At 43.1% G+C, this 21,169-nt stretch overlaps 1 protein-coding gene across 7 annotated transcripts in view; it reads right to left on the reverse strand.

Annotated features, from left to right (window-relative positions):
• The window catches only part of ABL2 (ABL proto-oncogene 2, non-receptor tyrosine kinase), a gene marked incomplete at its 5' end in the record, with an annotated part of 83,891 nt that overhangs the window by 43,900 nt on the left and 18,822 nt on the right, over positions 1-21,169 (reverse strand). For 6 of the 7 annotated variants that reach the window (XR_014169351.1, XR_014169352.1, XM_081915040.1 and 3 more), the window contains 5 exons: positions 591-768; positions 2,992-3,076; positions 4,444-4,716; positions 7,556-7,851; positions 9,189-9,359. Coding sequence is in view for 5 of the 7 variants with exons in the window: in XM_081915040.1 (XP_081771166.1) it covers positions 591-768; positions 2,992-3,076; positions 4,444-4,716; positions 7,556-7,851; positions 9,189-9,359 (1,003 nt within the window). Of the gene's footprint in view, positions 1-590; positions 769-2,991; positions 3,077-4,443; positions 4,717-7,555; positions 7,852-9,188; positions 9,360-12,579; positions 12,784-21,169 lie in introns of those variants that run through there. The other variant, XM_081915041.1, reaches the window with a different exon arrangement.

Below are 21,169 nucleotides of genomic sequence, written 5' to 3' on the forward strand. Positions count from 1 at the left end.
AATTTTTCCATTTTTTGACTTCCTTCAGCCTCTCTGCCAATCATCCGAATTATAACTTCTTTAATTACACATTTCCAAATTTTACTATTGCCTTTATGCCTACCCCCATTTCTATTTTCCCTTTTTACAATATTTCTTATGTTGTCACAGAGCTTCTTTAAATGCCACTAACGTTATTTCATTATCACTTATACATTCCCAATACTCAACTAACTTTCCCCAGTCCTCGATGAACAAATTATTCACCGCTGCTGCCCAAAGTGTTCTCCTAACTTGTCTGAGGCTTCAAATATTTAATCAAGATATTTAACATTTTAAACTTTTTTTCTCAGAGGAAACTTGCTATGTTTCCCCTCACGTGAAAGCTAGAAGCTCAGGATTGTTTAGAAAACCTGAAATATGTTAAGCTCTGTCTAGGGAGAATAGCTGGCACAAAGCTATTCTGTTAAGGAGGCAATTGCCTCGTGACTAGAACTTGCAAGAGTTCTCCTTAAAAGCATATAATCAGATCTTATCAAAGTTCCTCATGGAAGGTCACCCAGACCCACGCTCTCACCCTCCTTTTACAAAAGTCAAGACATTCTGCTAACCTGTGGATGAAGTTTTTCTTCTCCAGGTATTCCATGGCAGAGGATATCTGGGTAGCCATATACAGCAGGACAACAGCAGTTACTTCCTCCCGATTGCACTCCCGCAAGTAATCCAGCAGGTTCCCATACGGCATGTATTCTGTCACTATATAAAACGGGGGTTCCAGAGTACACACACCTGGCAGGAGGATGGTAGAGTCTGGTAAGGTTTATCTCTTATTGTAGGTACAATCTTCCAATGCGATTCAAGCAGAGAGTCCCCAAAATGCTGGAACAGCAGGTAGTATTAAGATAAGGTGGGGTGTGTGTGTGTGTGGTTATGTTCAAGTTTCCAAGGTAAGCACTGATTTTCCTATTTCCACAGTGTCATAGGGAAGGATTTCCACACAATAGGATTTGGATAAACAGAACATTAGATTAGCCAAGGAAATAAAAAGAAACATGGTTAAAGTGGCACTAAGCTTGACAGAGGAGGCAAACATGGAGGATTTTTCCAGAATTAAAAGCTTCCTCACTCAGGGAATGGATATTATGCTGACGGCTGTTCCTATGCAGTGACTATACAGTGCCTCTAGTTCAGAATTGGGACTGCAGTAAAGGGGAAAACAAACAGGCTTCTTCCTTCCCCTTCCTTCCTTCCTTCCTTCCTTCCTTCCTTCCTTCCTTCCTTCCTTCCTTCCTTCCTTCCGCTGCAGGAATGTCCTGCCATTTTCATCTACAAAGAAGTCGCCACAACTGGTTGCATCAAGGTCACATCTAGCATGATCCACTAAATCCCACAGACACATTAAGATGCATCTTCTCTATTGCTAATGGAATAAAAATGATATCCAACTCAAAAACTAACTAAACTTTATCACAGCAGCTAAGGACCTAGATGAAGATAAACACCATTTGAAGTGGGGACACAGTGAACTCATTCCTGTGCAGTAAGCTAGTATGCGCAACCAGATATCACATTCACCCTAACAGTGAAAACTCTGAAACTGAGCTGGAGAGGAAGGGATTCAATAAAGACATAGGCCAGTGACAGAGAACATGTCCCAAGTTCAATGCTCATCATCTCACACTACATGGAGCACTGGGGAAAACCTCTGCCCCAAGACCCTGGAGATTTACTGAAGTCAGAAGAGACAATATTGGGCTAGGTGAAGTATGGATCTGACCAGTTTCATTGTTCGAATAACTTCAGTTGCCCATATTGCCACCACCTGGTATCCATTTAGTCTGACACTTCACCCTGCAAGAAGCTATACACAACTTCAAGGTCTTAGGACGGATGATCACTGGTTGTCTGAGACCATGAATACATCACTATAACCTCGCCCCAGTTCTCCTTATATAAAGTGGGAACAATCGTGATCTCTCCAGTTGTTCTATGGTAAATAAGACTATAAAGTACTTTGCAACACTATACAAGCCATTCAAAAACTCAGCTCTAGAATGGATCATTGTGTCTCAGTGGAGACAAGATTCCTTGGCCCAAAAGTGGAATGTGACATACAAGCCCTACCACACAAGCATCTGTTTCATAAGGGGTGCAGTACTGATTGTTGAAGTTCTTTGCATTCCCAGCATTTCTGCATTTTGCCTTACTATGGCAATGTAAATCACAAGAACCGTGAGAAATATCAACATACAAAACTGGAAGTGTAGAACTTAATGGCTCAGAACATGAGAAGAATTCAGATTATGTAGGAGCAGTCACTAGACTATGCATGCCAAAAACTAAAACCAAACAACAATAAAGTGGGGGCAAGGGACTGTCAAGCTCCCAATCTTATTTCACTTGCGCCTTTTCAATGTGGATTCTGCTTCCTCTGAAACAGGCTAACAGTAATTCTGAAAATTGCCTAACATAAAAAAAAATGGTCATATCACTCACTCAAAATGTGTAGAGCTTTGCACTACAAAGCATTTCACTCATTCCAGAAAAGAAAATAAGGCACAGGATTTTTTTTCTAGTGCCCTTCCAGGTTTCCAATTTTTCCACTGGAAACATTTAAATGTTCTCAGGAAGTAAAAAAGAAAAGAAAAGGGGGGGACACCAAGTTGCTCCATTCTCCCCCTACCCCTATTAGCTCACATAAAATACAACTACAATGTTTGGACCCATGTGTTTTTTGCTTTAGGTGCATAGCCAGAATAGCAATATTATGTCCAGTGTACAGCAGTCCAGAGACAGGGTAATTATACCCAATGGGTAAGACAGGTACAATCTTACAAAATGTAGGTTTTACACACTTAGAGCTTTGTTCAAACTTGCCAAAGTAAACAGAATTTGGAAGGCACACTCCAACTGTTCTTGAAGGGCAGGTTTGTTTAGCACAACAGTATTATTATGAATGAATTAAAACGGAAAGCAAAACACATTACTGTATGGTCATATTAGTGCATTTACCTAATAACTGCACCAAATTTGGATGCTTGATTTCCTTCATAACAGAAGCTTCTTTCAAGAATTCCTCCACTTCCATTGTATCTTCCTGAAAGTGAAAACAACTGCAATTAATTTAAATAGAAATTATGGAATAGACTTCAATGGCATTTGCCAAAAAAAGGAACACAACTGTAGAAGAGTAAACAACAATTAAAAGGGAATGCAACTTAAAAGGAATGATTCAAGTTACTAACTTGTCACACAAAGCTTTGAGGTAGGATTAGTAATGCAGGTATTTGTACAAAACATCACAAAACAAATTAAAAAGAACACACAGACTCAAAAATACAACAATTCAATCTAAAAACCAGCAGTAAAACAGAAAGCAAACCCTAACCAAAAATATTAATCTGATTAAATTATACCTGAAAGCCTAGACCAGCCTGAAATTAATCCGCTAAAAGCAGGTGTAAACAGCTAATATCTTACAGTTTGTTTAACTAGGAAGCAAGTATATTTCCCATGGAAGGGAGTTTCATGATAGCACCACCACTGAGAAGGTCCTGTCTCGTACCCACCAACTGTGAGCCTCTATAAGTTATCTCATGTGGGTGCAGGCAGACCTGCAAATAACACCATCTCTCTATTTATTTAATATACTGCAGGCGGGTATGGGGTGTTAGGAGATGGGCAGTACCTCTGGTGGGGAACACGTAGGGAAGTTTATGCACCTTTGGTCCCCACCCTGCATTCAGCTCAACTGTGGCTCCAAGAAGCTTTCAGCATGCAACAACAGGCCACACCCCAGGAACAGCTTTGACTAGTCACTAAACCAGATGAGGGTAGCCCATGTGTCCCAAACCCTCGGTGGGTTAGGGACTTCACCTAACAGGCTCTGCCAGATTGAGTGAATGAGATCAAGAGTGGGTCCAGCAGTCAAAAGGGTGGTTTCTGCAGAAGTGATGGGCTGATGGTGCTCGTCAACCTGGGAAGGTAGCCCGTCTAGGAGAAGGAAAACTCTGAGCCTAAACATCCGTTGTCTTGCAAGGTATCTCTGGGAGAAGAAAAGGCTAAGGACCCTACAAAAATCCGGAGTGGTCTCTCTAAGCAATTGGATGGTGCCTTGTTATGTCTCCTTCTGGCAACTCCTGCAACCAAGCTGGTACCAAACGTGTTGCTCTGATTTCCTTTGGACCACATCAGTGAGGCTGAGAGGGGGGTCTTGTCATCTGGGCAGCCTGGGACCTCCAGGCACACTGCCCAGTCTTGTGCCTTGGGGAGGTCACTTTGGTGCGGCTGATGCAGAAAAAACAACACGGTTTGATTTCACCCCTGGAGGGGCACTCCATTGTCTCTTGAGACAGACAGATGCCAACAGCTGCTTGATGCCAAAATTGGCTTATAAGTGATTTACAAGTATAAAAACCAATCAAATGAGCATTAAAATATAAATACAATTCCTTAGCAACATACCTTGAGTGTTTTCACAGCAACTGTGAGATTGTATTTCTTCCACACCCCAACATACACTTCTCCATACTGTCCTCCACCAAGTTTGTGCTTCATAGTGATATCAGTCCGTTCCATCTCCCACTTATCATGGATGGGAGAGACTCCATAGACTGTGGGCTTATTGCACTTTGGTGCTGGGTAGTGCAAGGTTGTCACCAGGCCATCAGCTACTGTCGAGTGATGGTGAACTAGCTCCGCCAGAGTATTGAAACGGCTTTCGGCTGTCACATACACCTGTTAAAGAGGGAATGAAGAGCTGCTATGAACCGGACAAGAAGGAAGAAGATGTGAATGTCCAGAAAGGGGCTGGGGAAAACTTGGGTTTCCCCAGAAGCGTGAAATAGAAAAATGGGAAGGTAAGAAACACAAAAATCCTCTTATGAAATATTTTCTCATTTAAGAATGATCAAAGAAATGTCCTTTAAAATGTTTTACTGTAAGATTGTTATAGTCACATCACTCCACTGCAAATCTCTCAAATACACGCTTCAAAGGCAGTTCGGTAAGCAATGATGTCTGCTACTGTGTCTTGCTGGATTACTAAAAAAACCAATACGCTGAGGATTTGACCCTGGAAAAGTACTCTTAAAAGTTGCAGCATAAAGAGCATCTTTTAAGTATTTGGTCCAAATATGCAATGTAAGAGTCTGCCAAATATATTGCTCCAGTAATACGGTGGGAAAGTCTTCAGAATCACAGCCTCGGATGTCTTTGTTCTCACTTGCTTCAGATTTCACTGTCTTCAACACCAAATGAAAGAATGATGCAAAAATTCATAAAATCAAGCAGTAAACTAACATGTGAAAGACTAAAAAAAAACCTTCCATTTCCTAAGATCTATTTTCTTAATAAGAATTACTGTTATTTATACGCCGCCATCGGACTGAGTTGCCCAGAGAGCCACGTTTTAGATATTAAAAAAAAAAATTGCCCAGGATTTTATATCTACAGCTTTTTGTATTTTTACTGTTGCTACAATAACTGCTTTCGTTTCTGATGTTTTTGATTTGTTTTATGGTTCTCTTTTGTAGTCTCTCTTGGAAATCTAGATTAATAAAATTATGTTTTTTTAAAAAAAATCTATTTTAAAAAATTTATTGCATTTATATGCCATCTTTTTCTCCCAAGGAGCTCAAGGTGGTGTATATTGTTCTCCTCCCCTCTATTTCATGCTCACAACAACCCTGTCAGGTAGGTTAGGCCCAAGGCCACCACCCAGTGAGCTTCGCTATGGCTTCTTGAGACAACATTATAGAAATAAATTAGAGTCATTCTACTATTATCAAGGGGACACAGGTGGCGCTGTGGGCAAAACCTCAGTGCCTAGGACTTGCTGATCATAAGGTCGGTGGTTCGAATCCCCACGGCAGGGTGAGCTCCCGTTGTTCGGTCCCAGCTCCTGCCCACCTAGCAGTTCGAAAGCACGCCAAAGTGCAAGTAGATAAATAGGTACCGCTTTCTAGCGGGAAGGTAAACGGCATTTCCGTGTGCTGCGCTGGTGCTGGCTCGCCAGAGCAGCTTCGTCACGCTGGCCACGTGACCCGGAAGTGTCTTCGGATGGCGCCAGCTCCCGGCCTCTAGAGCGAGATGAGCACGCAACCCTAGAGTCGGACACGACTGGCCCGTACGGGCAGGGGTACCTTTACCTTTACTATTATCAAGGCTATATTATTTCCTGGAATGGAGTATAAACAAGTTCGACTGTGCTTATCCCAGCATAGTAGTGCAGGCTACATATGACATTTGTTAACAAGCAGATCAACATTCAGCTTAATATCCAACTGCGCTGTAATTCTTTAGTTACCTTTTAGCAGGGGTGGCTAACACAGATATTGCTGTGTTAAAAACCCCATCATTCCTGACCATTGGCAATGTTGGCTGGTTCTAATGGGAGATGTGGTCCAAAGATACTTGGAGGTAAAAAGATAAAGGTAAAGGACCCCTGGGCGTTTAAGCCCAGCCAAAGGCGACTATGGGGTTGCAGCGCTCATCTCACTTTCAGGCCGAGGGAGCCAGAGTTTGTCCACAGAAACTATAATGGCTACCCCCATCTACACACTGCTTGAGCATCCTCCAGAGCAGGAGTGGGGAACTGGTAAGGCGTTTGTCCACAGACAGCATTCTGGATCATGTGGCCAGCAGGACTAAACTGCTTCTGGTGCAAGAGGACACTGTGACAAGTGCCAGAGTACACGGTAACGCCGTTTACCTTCCCGCTGCAGCGGTACCTATTTATCTACTTGCATTGGTGTGCTTTCGAACTGCTAGGCTGGCAGAAGATGGGACAGGCCAACAGGAGCTCACCACCGTCATGCAGATTCGAACTGCTGAACTGCCGATTGGCAAGCCCAAGAGGCTCAGTGGTTTAGACCAGAGCGCCACCCACGTCCCTTGTGGAGCATTGGACCTGTCCAGCGGCCAGATCCTTATCTCCACACACACACCCTCCATGGGACAAGTATGACAGGTGTGCCCCTCCTCTCCATCACCTGACACCACAATGACATCAGGTGACCAGCTTTTGCCCACATGGTTTGAAATGCCTAGGCAGAAAGGATGTGCTATAGTACGGAAAGTGCTGCGCATGGATGAATGCAGGCACTGCTGATAAAGCCCCTTTCACCCAAGCCATGTTTGACGACATCATCTATAATGTTGGGTGTAGGGCAGGTGAGTTGGACTAGATGAAACAGCCTCACAGGCCCAATGGGGACGTGTGGTGGGCCTATTCAGGCCTATGTGCTGAAGGTTTCCTGCTCCTTCTATGCTCCAGGGCATGATCTGAGGAACCATGAGCGTTCTCATTCATACCTAACGCTGAGCTGTGGCTTAACACAGACATTCCCGGGACCCATGCATGGCGCCTGCTGTTCCTAGCATGGAGTAAGGGGGCAAGCAGAGACCTATCAACACAGCACTTACTGGGTAAGGTCTGGCATTACAGTGCAATGTATCTATGCAAATCTTTCACTTAAAGCAATGGCAACCGGCTGTTTCCAGGTGTCTTTACTTCAAACAGCAATGAAGGCAGAACCTTTTTTATAAAAAGAATGGGTTTCCCTTGAGGATTTACCTTGCCATCCGCGGTGGTATTGATCCTGTAGTGGTAAACACGGCCCTCGTACCTGAGTGAGATGGACAGTTGCCCCGGGCTGCTCTCACTTTCCCGAACTAGGAAGCTGCCATTAATGAGGCTGCTCAGCAGATACTCAGCTGCACTGCGTGACACTGGCCCATGATACCAGGAATGCTTCTCCAGGCTGTTCACTGGGGTGATGTAGTTACTTGGAACCCAACCTTGACCATTCTTGGACCGTACTTCACTCCATTCACCATTCTGGTTGTAGCCCAGTACGCGTAGCTTCTCACCTGAAGCACAAGAGGAGAAAATTCCAAGAGGGTCAAGTGAGATTGATCATATTTCATCTGCCCTGCCAAAAAATGAGGAATGACAGAACAAAGTACTCAAGAAAGGCCACCTGCTCAGGCTAGAGACAGGAAATAAACTGGAGTCTGTCCAGCACGGCTGTGGGAGGAGCGAAAAGATTATTAACAATTTCCTGTCTTCTCAGGGGACGGGGCAGCTGAATCCTTTCTGACAATTTTTTTTTTACCCTAACTAAGAAACAAATCTGTCCTTGTGGTTTAAACATGACTGAAGACCTCATACATATTTGTCCTTTATATAACTGGTTGTGGGCAGAAATTTGGTGATCACCAGTCTGGCACATGCGAAGGTCATCTGTGGTTCCTGCAGGCACAGGAATCCTCAAGTAATTCCCCCCCCCCCCCATCATTTCTATACCACTTTACATTTCCATAAAAAAACTCTACCTCTTTATATCCCCCCCAAACCCCCCCCCCCAATTCTAAGCATCAAATAAAACATTACAAAGTATGGAAGTTAAAAATTACAAATACAGATAAATACAAAAATAGGGAGTGTCAGTTTTTCTCCCTAGCTATTTTCCTGATATGGAATTCTGAATTTCTGCATGCAGCTATCGAAGGCACAGGAGCCTTGACTGGGAAAACCAGGTGGCAGTCTCACACCCTTAGTTCTGTTTGGCACCATTGCTTTCCAGTTATGCTTCCAGTTATGCATTTGCTCTGGAAATGAGACAGCAGTGCAGAGCAGTTGCTTGAGCTGGGAGAGCTGGTGCTTTTGTACTCTGGTTAGTTTGCAAGGATGTTTAGGGTGGATGGGAGAGGCAGGTCAGCTTCCCCACTTGCCTCTGATGTCTGCTGGCCACACGGAACTGGAAGCAGGCACCTACTTTGCCCATGGAGGGGCTTCTCTGAATTGTGTGTGGGGTTGTTCAAGTATGCTTTATGTGTGTGTAATGGACAGGAATGCACTGTGCAGAGAGGGAGAGACAGATGTATGTGCGGTCTGTGGGGTGGGGGTGGGGAGGCTTGTTTCTGTATGTGTGATCTGCGAGAGACAGGCAGAAATACACTTGGACAGAGAGGGAGAGGTGTGAGAGAAAGGAGCGTGTTTGCGTGTGGTTTGTAAGTGTGCCAGAAGAAGTGTAGTGAAGCCACCTTGTATATTGTTCCTAGTGCTACAGACTCCTCTCTCTTATTGGACAGCAACAGCATCATCTCAGTCTCCATAGGAGCACCACTGTACTGCTGCCCCAGAGTCAGAACAAGATCATGCATCTTTGCAATGCATCCCCTTCCCAGAAGATGGTTTGGCTTACCTTTGGTGATGCTCAGTGTGTTGTCACCACTTGCTACAAAATCATAAAGTGCAACAAAAAGATTGGGGTCGCTCTCAGTGGTTCCTAAGAGGTTCTCCTTGGAGCTCCACCTGATGGCTTCATTCAGTGCCTGGGGTTCTGTGTCACAACCATAGGGACGGTGCAGAGCCTCTGAGGAAAAAGAAAGAATATGTTTGTTTAGTATTCATATTTAAAATCCAATGACACACCGAATTTGGTCTTGATCAGCAAATGGAAACAAATATTTTTAAGTGTAACTCAGCAACAATAGCAATGCAAGGGATTTTGGTGCTTGAAGCAAAAGAATGTAAAGGACACCTCCTCTGCTCACTAATAAGAAGCATGACTTGGTAGAAAATTATCGTGCACAAGCCCCAGGGAAATGGATAAGAGTTGGGGCCCATGGATCACATTTCTCCTGCGTTGCTGCTCTTAGTAGCACTTAAAATCCCCTGCCTGGGGCACTTGCCTTCTTTGCCAGCTGGATAAGCTGCGTTTGCCAAATAACAAAGCTGGCACCAAAGAGCTAACTGAGCAGAGCTTCAGGCAATTGGCAAAGTAGCCACAATCTTACCTATTACGTCTCCTGAGGTCACATGACCACAAGTCCAGGTAAGACGGTAACAAAAGTGTCATTTACAGCATGCAGCCTAGCTGGTGCCAAATGTATTGCTCTGCTTCTATTTGGACCACATCAGCGAGGCAGCCCAGGACCTCCGTAGATACTGCCCAGGCTTGCACCCCAGAGAGCTCACTTTGCTGCTGCTAATGCAGCAAAAACAACACAGTATGCAACAGTTATGCGTTACCAGTCTCTATAGCCCCCAAAAGTGCTGTGATTCTCCCACGGCTTGGCTTTGCTCCCAGATGTGCACTCCATTGTCTTTGGAGACAAACGGATGCCAACAGCAAGCATTTACAGCATACGGAAAGGGATTTAATTCAAACAGGTCAAGAAGAAATTGGGGGGACGACCTATTTATATTTCAAGAAATACTCTCCGTGACTGTATACTTTAAAAGGCAATAATCTAAGCCAACGCACTGGTTGATGAGACCATAAACACAACCTCGGAACTGTTTCATTACTGATATGCCAAGCTCCCCAAATTTCTTGCTGGGCAAAGCAAGCTTCAGCTTTGCTTTAAGGCCTGAACCTCTTAAACCAACAAATTAAATTTCAAGTTCAAAGGGAAGTACAGCTTTGAACCAGATTAGACACAGATTTCACCCCCAATAGCAACAGTTGATCTTTGTCAATTTGACCAAAATAAAAATGTTGCAAATCCTTTAAGTAGGGATCTGTCATACTGTACAGTATGCTAAAGCCCCATGTACATTGGTGGGGCTAAAATAATAAAAATAAAAATAAGTAAACAAGCAGCCCCATTTGATATACATCATACCTCGGAAGTCAAATGGAATCCATTCCAAAAGTCTGTTCAACTTCCAAAATGTTCAGAAACCAAAGTGCGGCTTCTGATTGGCTGTAGGAAGCTCCTGCAGCCAATTGGAAACTGTGAAGCCTAGTCGCATGTTTGGCTTACAAAAATAATTCGCAAACCGGAACACTCACTTCCAGGTTTGTGGCATTCAGGAGCCTAAACGTTCGAGAACTAAGCTGTTCAAAAACCAAGGTACAACTGTATGGCTAAATCAGGCACCGCAGCAAAAATGTTGAATTGCCATGTAAGTGAAAACACTCTAAAGCAGAGATTTTCAACCTTTTTGAGTCCACGGCTTCGTTGACCAACTACATTCTTTCTGTGGCACCCCCGTGGGGCTCAGGAGCCCAGTGATGTCACCCCTTGCCTGCAGAGCTGGTGGCCTCTCGCCCTTTTTTGAACACCCTCCCATGCGGAGTGTTCCCTCAGCCTCCTCTCCCCTCTCCTTGGGAGTCCTTTGGGCAGCCGCTGCTGCCACCCCTGATCTCTGAGCTGCCCACCTCAAAGAGAGGTGCTTCCTCAAACTGCCCCACAGGGGCCTGGGACTTGTCTGTCCATTCCCAACAGCAAGGGCTGACAGACTGGTCAGCTGGTCTCCCTCGCCTACTTGCTTGCTTACTCAGAGACTGTCTCAACTCCTGGAAACCAGCACCCTCTGACCAGCCCCAGAGGCACCATTTGTCTGCACAGCTTGTGGCCAGGGCTGCTGCAACAAACAGCTGTGCAAGCCTTGGGAGGGAGAGATGTGAGAGGGCATCAGAGGCGGGAGGGAAGGAAAGAGGGACAGAGGCCAGTGTTGCCCGTGGCACCCCTGACCATCATTCAAGGCACCCCATGGTGTCACGGCACACTGGTTGAAAACCACCGCCCTCAAGTAAGAGCAGAACATAAAGGCAGACACACACAACCAAGGTCAGGAAGCTCATTCGCGAGTTGAACATGACATTTGTTGAAGATGAACCTAATGGAAAGATTGCGCAGCAAACAGCTGCTACACCCAAGGTGCTACACTTCAATTCCTCTGATGGTGGTAGCAGCAAGAAACAGTGGAGGGATGTGATGGATGAAGGAAGGAAGCATCAGCACTGATGCAAAAGAGGCACAGAGCCAATCTCCATTCAGAGCTCCCAGTATCAAGAACTAGCTCTGGACTAGAGCAAACCAGCACCGGCAAGCCTCTTATAGCCTAGTCATGTTCAGCTCTGCCATAGAAGAACACATGAAAGCAAGGTATGAAGCCCCAAAGGAAGCTGGGGCAACAACATGCCACCTGCTGCTGCTTGTTTCAGAGTCTGAAGCAACACTCCTCACAAAAAGCCATTTCTAATCCTATGCAGCGTCATGATCAAGAATTTGAGGGAATAGAAGCGCTCAAAGCTACCATTTGAATGCATTCGTAAGAGCAGCATTCTTATAGCTGATTTTTAGGTATTACTTTCAGGAATGTTCATGCTATCCGCATATGAGGAGCTAAGCTGCTCCCCTGCATTAATGATAATGTTAGCAAGAGGGCATGCCCACATTGCTTTCATCAGCTACAGTAAGGCAATGAAGAAATCCAACTCCCACAAAAGATTAGCGATAAAAACCAGCTGTGTGCTTACAACAGCATATCACAGTGGGGGGAAATGCAACTCCGTCATCAGTTGCATCGCCAAGTTACATCGTTTTTTATTGTGAACAGGCTGTGCTTTCCCCATGCTCTTCATTCTCCTCATTCTTTATGCATCCTCCAATATGAGTCTCCAATCGGCTGGAGATTACTTCTCACCCTAACACAAACATCAAGCAAAAGCAGCCTGTTAGCACCCCCAAATACGGGACTCTAAAAATCAAACCCCACACAGTGTTAATTCTAAGAACCAGAGCAACTTAAGTCCCCAGTTCTTACGGAGGTGAAGTACAGTTACTGCCTTCCAAACATACCTCTCAAATCAGATAAAGTTGGTTTAGAAGCCTCCTCAGAAAAGGAACACAGTGGCTCAGCATTCTCTTTGCCAAAACTGCTTGAGTGAAGAAGAACTGTCCCCAGGATCATGTTGCTTCTTACCAAAAGCCAACACACAACTGCCTAGCACAAATCAGAATGCTTTTCCCCGGGACACGGCATGCTACACGTGACTCCTACTAAAGAGGATAAGGGCCAACAGGAGTAAGCAGGACTGTTGGCGTGGGAGGCGACGCAAGTGAGCAAAGCATTCCTCTTTTCAGCAACTGGAAGCCTCAAGAAATGTGATGCTTTCCAACAGTTAGAAGGCAGGGAACAAACCGCAAATTGAAACGTGTCTGGAACCGACAGGCTGTAACAATGAAAGCTTATTCATTCTTGGATGATAGTTAAGATTGCTTGATGGGAAGGAATGTTTTCCACAGCATAGTTGAGCAATGCGTATTAACACACACACACACTTTTTCCAACACGTGGACAACTACGTCAGCATGCTTGACAACTATCCTTGAAGAGCCAAGATTTAGCCTCAAGTTATATTCCTAGATCAATTCTGTTGCAAAAAAGTTTATTTACTGATGGCGATGAGTCCAAGCAAGGAACCAGGTGATATTTTTTTGCCTTTGCAAAGGACAGACTCCTGGCCCAGCTATCCCATCCACTTGGCTTTCACAATGGATGCAAAGAATCTCATTTTATTGATAATGGGATTTGGCAGTCAACAGTGGGTGGTTAAGTACCCCTTAAATCTGGTGGTGTATAGAAGTGTCTCATTCAACTAGCAGAATAGGCAAAGGAATAAATCATTCATTGCTAAAGAAGGATAGAACTTTCTTTATGTATGCCACAACAGCAGCAAGAATACTTATCGCAAAGTATTGGAAGACACAAGATCTACCCACCCGGGAAGAATGGCAGATGAAGGTGATGGAGCACATGGAAGTGGCGGAAATGACTGGCAGAATCCGAGACCAGGGAGAAGAGTCGGTAGAAGAAGATTGGAAGAAATTTAAAGACCATTTACAGAAACACTGTAAAATTAAGGAATGCTAGAAGGATGCTGGAATGAAGTTATGTGGTTTTAGCAGTAATGTTACAAAAGAGTATGTAAAAATGGATTGTTAACAGGTGAGAATGTAAAATTAGAATATATTAAGATAAATTATTAAGATAAAAGCAAAAATGGAAAGGATTTGCTGAAATAACTAATTGAACTAGAATACAAAAAAGGGAGGTGTGAGGAGGTCAGGGAAACAAGTAAATGAAAGACAAAACATGGAAAGATTGACTTGTTTTTAATTGTTTTTACTTTTCTGTATTTTGTATTTTTTCTTTCTTTTCTTTCTTTTTTCTTTTCTCATTTTTGTAACTTTTTTGAAACTTTAATAAATATTATTTTAAAAAAAGAAAAAAAAGGAATAAATCATTCATTGCAAAAGGGAATTATTTTCCACCTGCACACCAAACTCACTTTCTCCTCTACTTCCTGGCTCTTCTTCAGGCTCAAAAGAAAAAGCTAGTGCATTAATTATATCAGTGTCAGGAAAAGAGTCAGTTACTTTTATTAGCCAAGAGGCCTGGAAAGGATGCATTTCTGAGGTTCAGCTACCTCCATCCCAGATCACCCAAGCAGATTTGTTTTTTCTTAATTACATCTCTGTATTAAAAAATAATAATAATGCCAAGTGATGACAAGACTGGACATTGACTCTTGCCCATGCAAAATAGACGATGTGCAGAATCACAGTGGTAAGCTGTTGAAGACACTCAGATAGCAGAATTGAACAGCTGACAGCAGCAGGAAGAAAGCCTCTTCTGTAACTTGGAGCTGAAGGAAAAAATGTGTGTGCTGTAAAAGCACCTGCCACTGTCAGGGTGAACCATGAAGAGTTAGTGGCTGTGCACAAGAGCTCCCCCACCCTCCGCTACCATAACACAACATGAAAACTCCCCAGAGTCACAGATGGAAACCACACTCCTTTATGTGAAACTGAGAATAACTAAGTTATTGCAGGGGGTTGGACTAGACCAGTGTTTTTCAACCACTGTTCCGCGGCACACTAGTGTGCCGCAAGATGTTGCCTGGTGTGCCGTGGGAAAAATTGAAAAATTCAAAAGATTTGAAAATAAAGTATTTTGTAATTTTTCATATTTCTGTTTACTTACTATTTCATAATAAAGTAATTATAAAATACTTTCTTTGTGTTTATTTGATTCCTATTCAAGAGAATTACTTTATATATAGTCAATATAGGCACAGAGTTAATTTTTTTAACATTTTCTAATGGTGGTGTGCCTCATGATTTTTTTCATGAAACAAGTGTGCCTTTGCCCAAAAAAGGTTGAAAAACACTGGACTAGACGACCCTTGGGATCCCTTCCAAATCTATGATTCTATGATGTCCATTCTTTATACCAATATTCAGAAGACAGAAAGGTTTATCAAGAAAAGATAAAACCAAGGTTTTGTGGCAAAAGCGTAAGCGAGTCTAGGGATCAACACAACCCTGTCCTCCTCTGATGCAGTTTCTACATTGCTTGAACTCATAAACTGTGGTTAGAACTGGCATTAAGTATGTTTTGTTTGAAATAAGCCCACTTTAGACAACAGAACAAACTATGGTTAAGTGGAAGCTTTCAAACTCTACCTTCTGGCTACACTTGGGGAGAAACATACAAACCCGGGACTTACCTAGGCTTATTCACATCATGCTAAACTAAAGGTGGAGAATCTCTGGCCTGCGAGACAATCTTGACCTGTCGGGGGTTCACTTTGGCCTTAAAAACACTGTATTGTTTTTAATACTTGATTGGGAGCCGCCCAGAGTGGCTGGGGAAACTCAGCCAGATGGGCGGGGTATAAATAATACATTATTAGTACTATTATTATTATTAGAGGTCAATTCCCCTAAACTACACCCACCCACTCATCAGATGTCACAGGTGTGGATGGGTGGGAGAACAGGGTTAAATTCTGCATATAACTCTTACTTTGTTGTTGTGTACAATGTACTTCATCTTCTCCGTAAGTACTGAGGGCTTAAATTATTCTGTTTTTTAAGATTAACCCTTTTGAGAAGCACTTTAAGGCAACCTCCACATACACATTTGCAAATCTCCCTGTGCTCCCAAGAATTTAAAAGGGGACGAGGGGAGACTTGCAAAGTTGTGCACTTAGACAGGTGGGCTGCTCAGTTTTAGCCCAATATCAAAACATAGAGGCAGTCTCCATTTCTAGGCAGGATCACTCGACCGATCACAAAACTGATAGAATTGTGCTTAGAACACCCACCAGTCCATTACCTTTTAGTTTCCAAGTTCAACTCAACCTTTCCCCCCTTCTGTTTGAACAAAGTATTAATATGCTTAAAAAAAATAGCATGAATGGATTCTGGGTTTTTTGTTTTTCTTTTGTGCCCAAGAAACACTAAATGTGAATAATTCTTTTTTAAAGCACCTGTAGGGACAATGATAAGCAAAAGCATTGAGAATTTAGCCTTAGCTTAGTTAGCTAGACTCCCCAGATGTTCACAACCAGCAATGAACACTTCTGGGGTGGGGAGTTGCAATGAGGTTAAGCTAGCTGTGTCTCAGATTGATAAATACAGAGACACACTCTGCTTGGGTAGTAGCTACAGGGTTGCTACTCAGCTAAGGACAAGGGACTCTATTCACAAGCATGATACTAGCAGCTGCCACGTGTCCAAGGTAACATAAAACCTCACAGACTGCAAAACAGAAGAATATTGGAAACACCCCCCCCCCTTATTCATTTCTGACAATCTACTCTGGTAACAAAGATGGCATTCATGCACAACTGCTTTGACTCATAACAGAGGTGGGGCAGCAATGCACACAATGAAGTCACAAGGATTCAGGAAAAACATATTTTTCATAGCTAGTCATATGGGGAAGGGAGGCAATCTAGGAACTGGCAAGTCTTCCAACTCTGGAATCTCATATATTTCCCCCCATTTCAGAGTATGCTTAGGGATGGTGATAATTCTAATCCACTTTCACGACTAGGAAGCATGGCAGTTCTTCAACATTAGAATTTATTGATTTATTTCATTCATGAAAAATCACAAAGTAATTTAAGAATAAAATAAAATAATAATTTGTAAAGTTGGAGGGACCCTGTCAGGGAACTGACATCAGAGCCAGAAGTGGAGGCAGGGCTCCCAAGCGATGCTGGAGAAGGGCCAAGCAGGGAGAGAGGCAACTCATCAGCGGGGGAAGGAAATCAGCGTAACACCAGGGGTAAAGGGGGGCGGATGGGGGAATCGGGGAGGGGGCTCCAGGACTCTTCGCTGGAGACCAGCGGGGAGAGCACGGGTCCTCCGCTGCCCACACCCACCCTGCGCAGAAGACTTCCGCGCAGGAAAAGTAGGCGTAGACTGGGCATCAAAGAACTTCTTTGCTGGAAGAAGTCCAAGAAACGCCCACTGACGGATTCTGCTAGTGACTGAGACAGCCACGAAGTGAAGGGCTGTCCAGCCAGGAAAGGTTTAACCAGGCTACCTAGCCAGGAGTGGCGGCAACTTACGCACGAGCAACCCCATATAACCATTACAGACCCTGAGGGCCATCTACTCCAACCCCCTGCAATGCAGGAATCTCAACTAGATCATGCATAACAGATGGCCATCCAGCCTCTGCTTAAAATCTCCAAGGAAGGAGTATCCACCACCTCTCATGGGAGCATGTATCACTGTCAAACAGCTCTGACAGTCAGAAAGTTCTAGTCGCACAACCCTTTCTTGTAATTTGAAGCCATTAGTTTGGGTTCAAGTCCCCAGAGCAGGAGAAAACAAGCTTCCTCCATCCTCTATGTGACAGCCCTTTAGATACTTGAAGATGGCTATCACATCTCCCTCTCAGTCTCCTATTTTCCAGGGTAAACATACCAAATTTCCTCAACCGTTCTTTGTAAGGCTTGGTTTCCAGCCCCTTGATCATCTTGGTTGCCCTCTTCTGCACATGTTCCAACCTGTCAATATCCTTAAATTGTGGGGCCCAGAACTGGACACATTACTCCAGGTGTGGTCTGACCAAGACAGAATAGAGTGGGACTATTACTTCCCCTGGGACACTATATTTCTGTTGATGCAACCTAGAATAGCATTAGCTGAAGTTGAGTTTAGAGTGAATTGCTACCCTACAAACATGTCTGCTCCAAACAATGTAAAAGAAAGCACTCAGTAAAACAAACTGATTAGGGCTGAGCAGACATGGTTTTCTATCAGCTAAACATTGTGATATGCCAATATATCACAATGTCTGAAATATGGATGGAACTATGTAGAGGCGAATGGGGTAATGTCCTGGCAACCGCTTCTATTTAGGGGTCTAAAGCAGATATATTTTTCTTACCTTTAACATATTATTTTACAACTATTATTTTATATTGCACAGAGCAACAGGGGAGGCAGAAATCACAAGAGAAGTGATGACTGGCTTTATGGTGTTTCCCACATCACCATTTTTTACATTTTTTACATGCATACATCATAATTTGCAATATATTTCCATGTTCATATTATGAAACCTTTACCATGATGTGGAATTCAAACTGATTTTGGACGATATATTGATACATCGCCCTGCCCTAATATCAATGTCTATGGTCAAGGGCTTTCTATAAATGCAAATTTTCTGGTCAACCCCCTGGCAAGAACCCTCTTGGCAGGAGTGGGTTTTCCCCACCCAAAACCTTCCAGGGGCGCAGCCTCTTTTCCCCCATGCAAGTCAATGCAGACATCACTACTATTTGATTTTCCCAAAACAAAATGGTGGTGATGGTTCACAGGAACTTAGAAGTGCTGCTTGCATACACACTGGAATCAATTTCAAGTCAAACAAACAAACAAAAATCAATGAAAAGACAAAACATTGAACCAGCAGGAAGAAACAAAGGAACTATGTAAAATAAAGCTAGAATCCACATGATTGTAGCTTTAGTCTGCAAATAAATGACCTTGCTTAGTATCCTTGCATGTGACCAGAGAGCCAGACAGGAATCTGTCTTGTCTTTCTGTACAGCATAATCATGTCTGTTTACAGACAAGTGTTCTGCACAAATAAGTATACAACTAGACTGTGTAAAGGCTTGGCTGTAAAGCAACATATACTATTTGTTATGGCAACTTATTAATATGCAAGCTTGCTTGGGAAATATATAAATTGCAAAATGGGAAAGTTACTCAGAGCAGTCTCGATTTAACTTAACCATCGTGGTTCTCAATATCTGTTAAACACTTGGGCTCTTCCTCACCGAGGACTGGAATAAATTTACAGAGTATATGAAAACTGTGTGTGATCAGGAATTAACGCTTGTTGGATTTCAAGAAGCTCTGTGAAAAAAATAAACTGGAATGTCGCTTAAAAGAGAAGATAAAATAGGGATTGTCAAAGTGCAACATAAATGTATGAAATGTGAGAAGTTGTGATAAATACGAAAATTGTCAGATGGGCTGATGGAAGTCTAAAAGAATGTATAAGTTAAATTGGATGTTTAATTATAAATGGATTGGTTATTGGAAATTTGAATAAAAATTAATTTAAAACAAAACAAAACAAAACAAAACAAAACAAAAACACTTGGGCTCTTCCTGGCCTTCCTACAGGTCAAGGAGCACTGACCAGGACTTGAAATTGTGGCCTACTTCTCAGTAAGGCGAAACATTAAGCACTCAACCAGCTTCTTTCCCAAGTCAAGTGGAAGAAACAATTGAAGTGGATACCAAGTTAGAGGAAAGAGCCCACTTAATGTTATTTTAAGAGGCTTTCTCCCCCACAGAGATGAACATGGCTGCTTATTACATCATTCCTTCCTGTTGCTACAGTGGTAGGAGGAATGCCATAAAGGAGTGGTCAGGACAGCATCAGCTGTTTGTCCTAGGAGGCCCCACTAACATTTGTCTCCACTACATCTGTCTTTCTGAGTTGACAGTCCTAAGTTTCAGATGTCTATATAGCTCAGTTGAGCAAGAAGGGGAAAACCTATCATTAATAAAGAGCAAAGGCAAGGTTTACTAGGTTTCTATATAAAGGCTCACATCCACTTAAAGTCAATGACATCATACCTTCCTTGGTTTCCCAGGGAAGAAAAGTCTCTCTAAGAGATGCGCTTGTCAATACACTAAGAAACATCCTTCTCCTAGTAAAAAAGCAATGAAAGGAATTCAATTTAAATGTTTATGTCCTCCTTTGCTCCTGCCCTACAACTTGAAGAAATTCAACACAGTTAGTAAGGAAGATCGCCTTTCCGTTGCCATCAAGAGCAGAATGTGTTCTTATCCCTCAATACACAGTAATCTCTCTCTTGCCCAAAGACATCACTTCTTCTCTGCCCTGGTAGCAGGGACTTTTTCTGGTCAGTCAAACTGACAACATAATCACCTGGTAGCAGTCAAATATTCCATAGAGAACCAAGTTGTGAAACTGACCGCCTGCTTTTTAAAATTGCTATAAATTATCTAACGTTAACGAAAGTAGGAGTGAGGGTCCCTTGATCCCCAGCCCCACTGGAATGACACGTGCATCTCACCACAACCACCACTAATTTAGGAGCAGGGACGCTCTGTCCTGCAACTCTCTCCTATTAAAGTATGCCCTCTCTCTTCTTTCAAGCAAATCACATAGTCGAACATCATCTACTGGCTATATGCAATATCTGCAGGTATTTATGAATCAAACAAGGAATACAGGGTCAGAAAGCAGAAAACAAACACTTGCAAGCCATCATCACAGCAGCACAAGCACCAAGTGCCCAAGAGTTACACTTCCAACAGAGTTCACTGGAAATGCTCTGGAAATGTGGGGAAAGTGGGTTTTCAAGAGATCTGTCATTATGCTGCCTTAAGCTGTGCTCTGGAGACTTCTAAAGTTTCTGAAATTCCCCCAATTCTAATTATTGTTTCTCTTCTGATAAGCAAATATTTATTATAAAACAGTTTAGCAGGCCAAGTATTTTTGGCTGGTGATACGTGACCCATACAGGGACTTCAGAGAATCAGAGAACACAATTAGGCATGCTAATCTCCAAATGCATACAAATCAGACAAGAACCTGCCTCGCAGCGCTTCCCAGGGATGCACCCGAGATCTCACAATAGGAAGGTAAACGTAAGGCAACTAAAATTGCATAAGGCAGAGGAGAGGCCTCATTGTGTCTCCACTAAATAAGGAGAAAGGGAGCCCCCTTCCTTTCCCAGTCGGTTGCAGGTTCAAAACATGCAAATAGTCGCTTCCACAGATGCACTTAGTTTATAATTGAAAACCTTGTACCACGTTATTTTAAACTGCAAGTATGGATCTGCGCAATATCTGCTTTCCAACATCATAATGTAATACCAGATAAACTTTGCAATATGGCAGTATATTATGATGTCAGAAAGAAGGCAAGAAGGCTGTTGCTGGCCATGGAGATGATTAGCATCACCGTGCACAGCGTCTGCCTCTTCCTGTTGAAGCTTGATTCATTTCAGAACATCTCTGGTAATAGCTATGGAGCCCAATGATTTCCCCTCAAAAGTCTGCTGAATTTGTGTGTATCTCTTCCACTGGT

Source organism: Podarcis melisellensis (assembly GCF_964234715.1).
Source record: "Podarcis melisellensis genome assembly, chromosome: 6".
Classification (NCBI taxonomy): Eukaryota; Metazoa; Chordata; class Lepidosauria; order Squamata; family Lacertidae; genus Podarcis; species Podarcis melisellensis.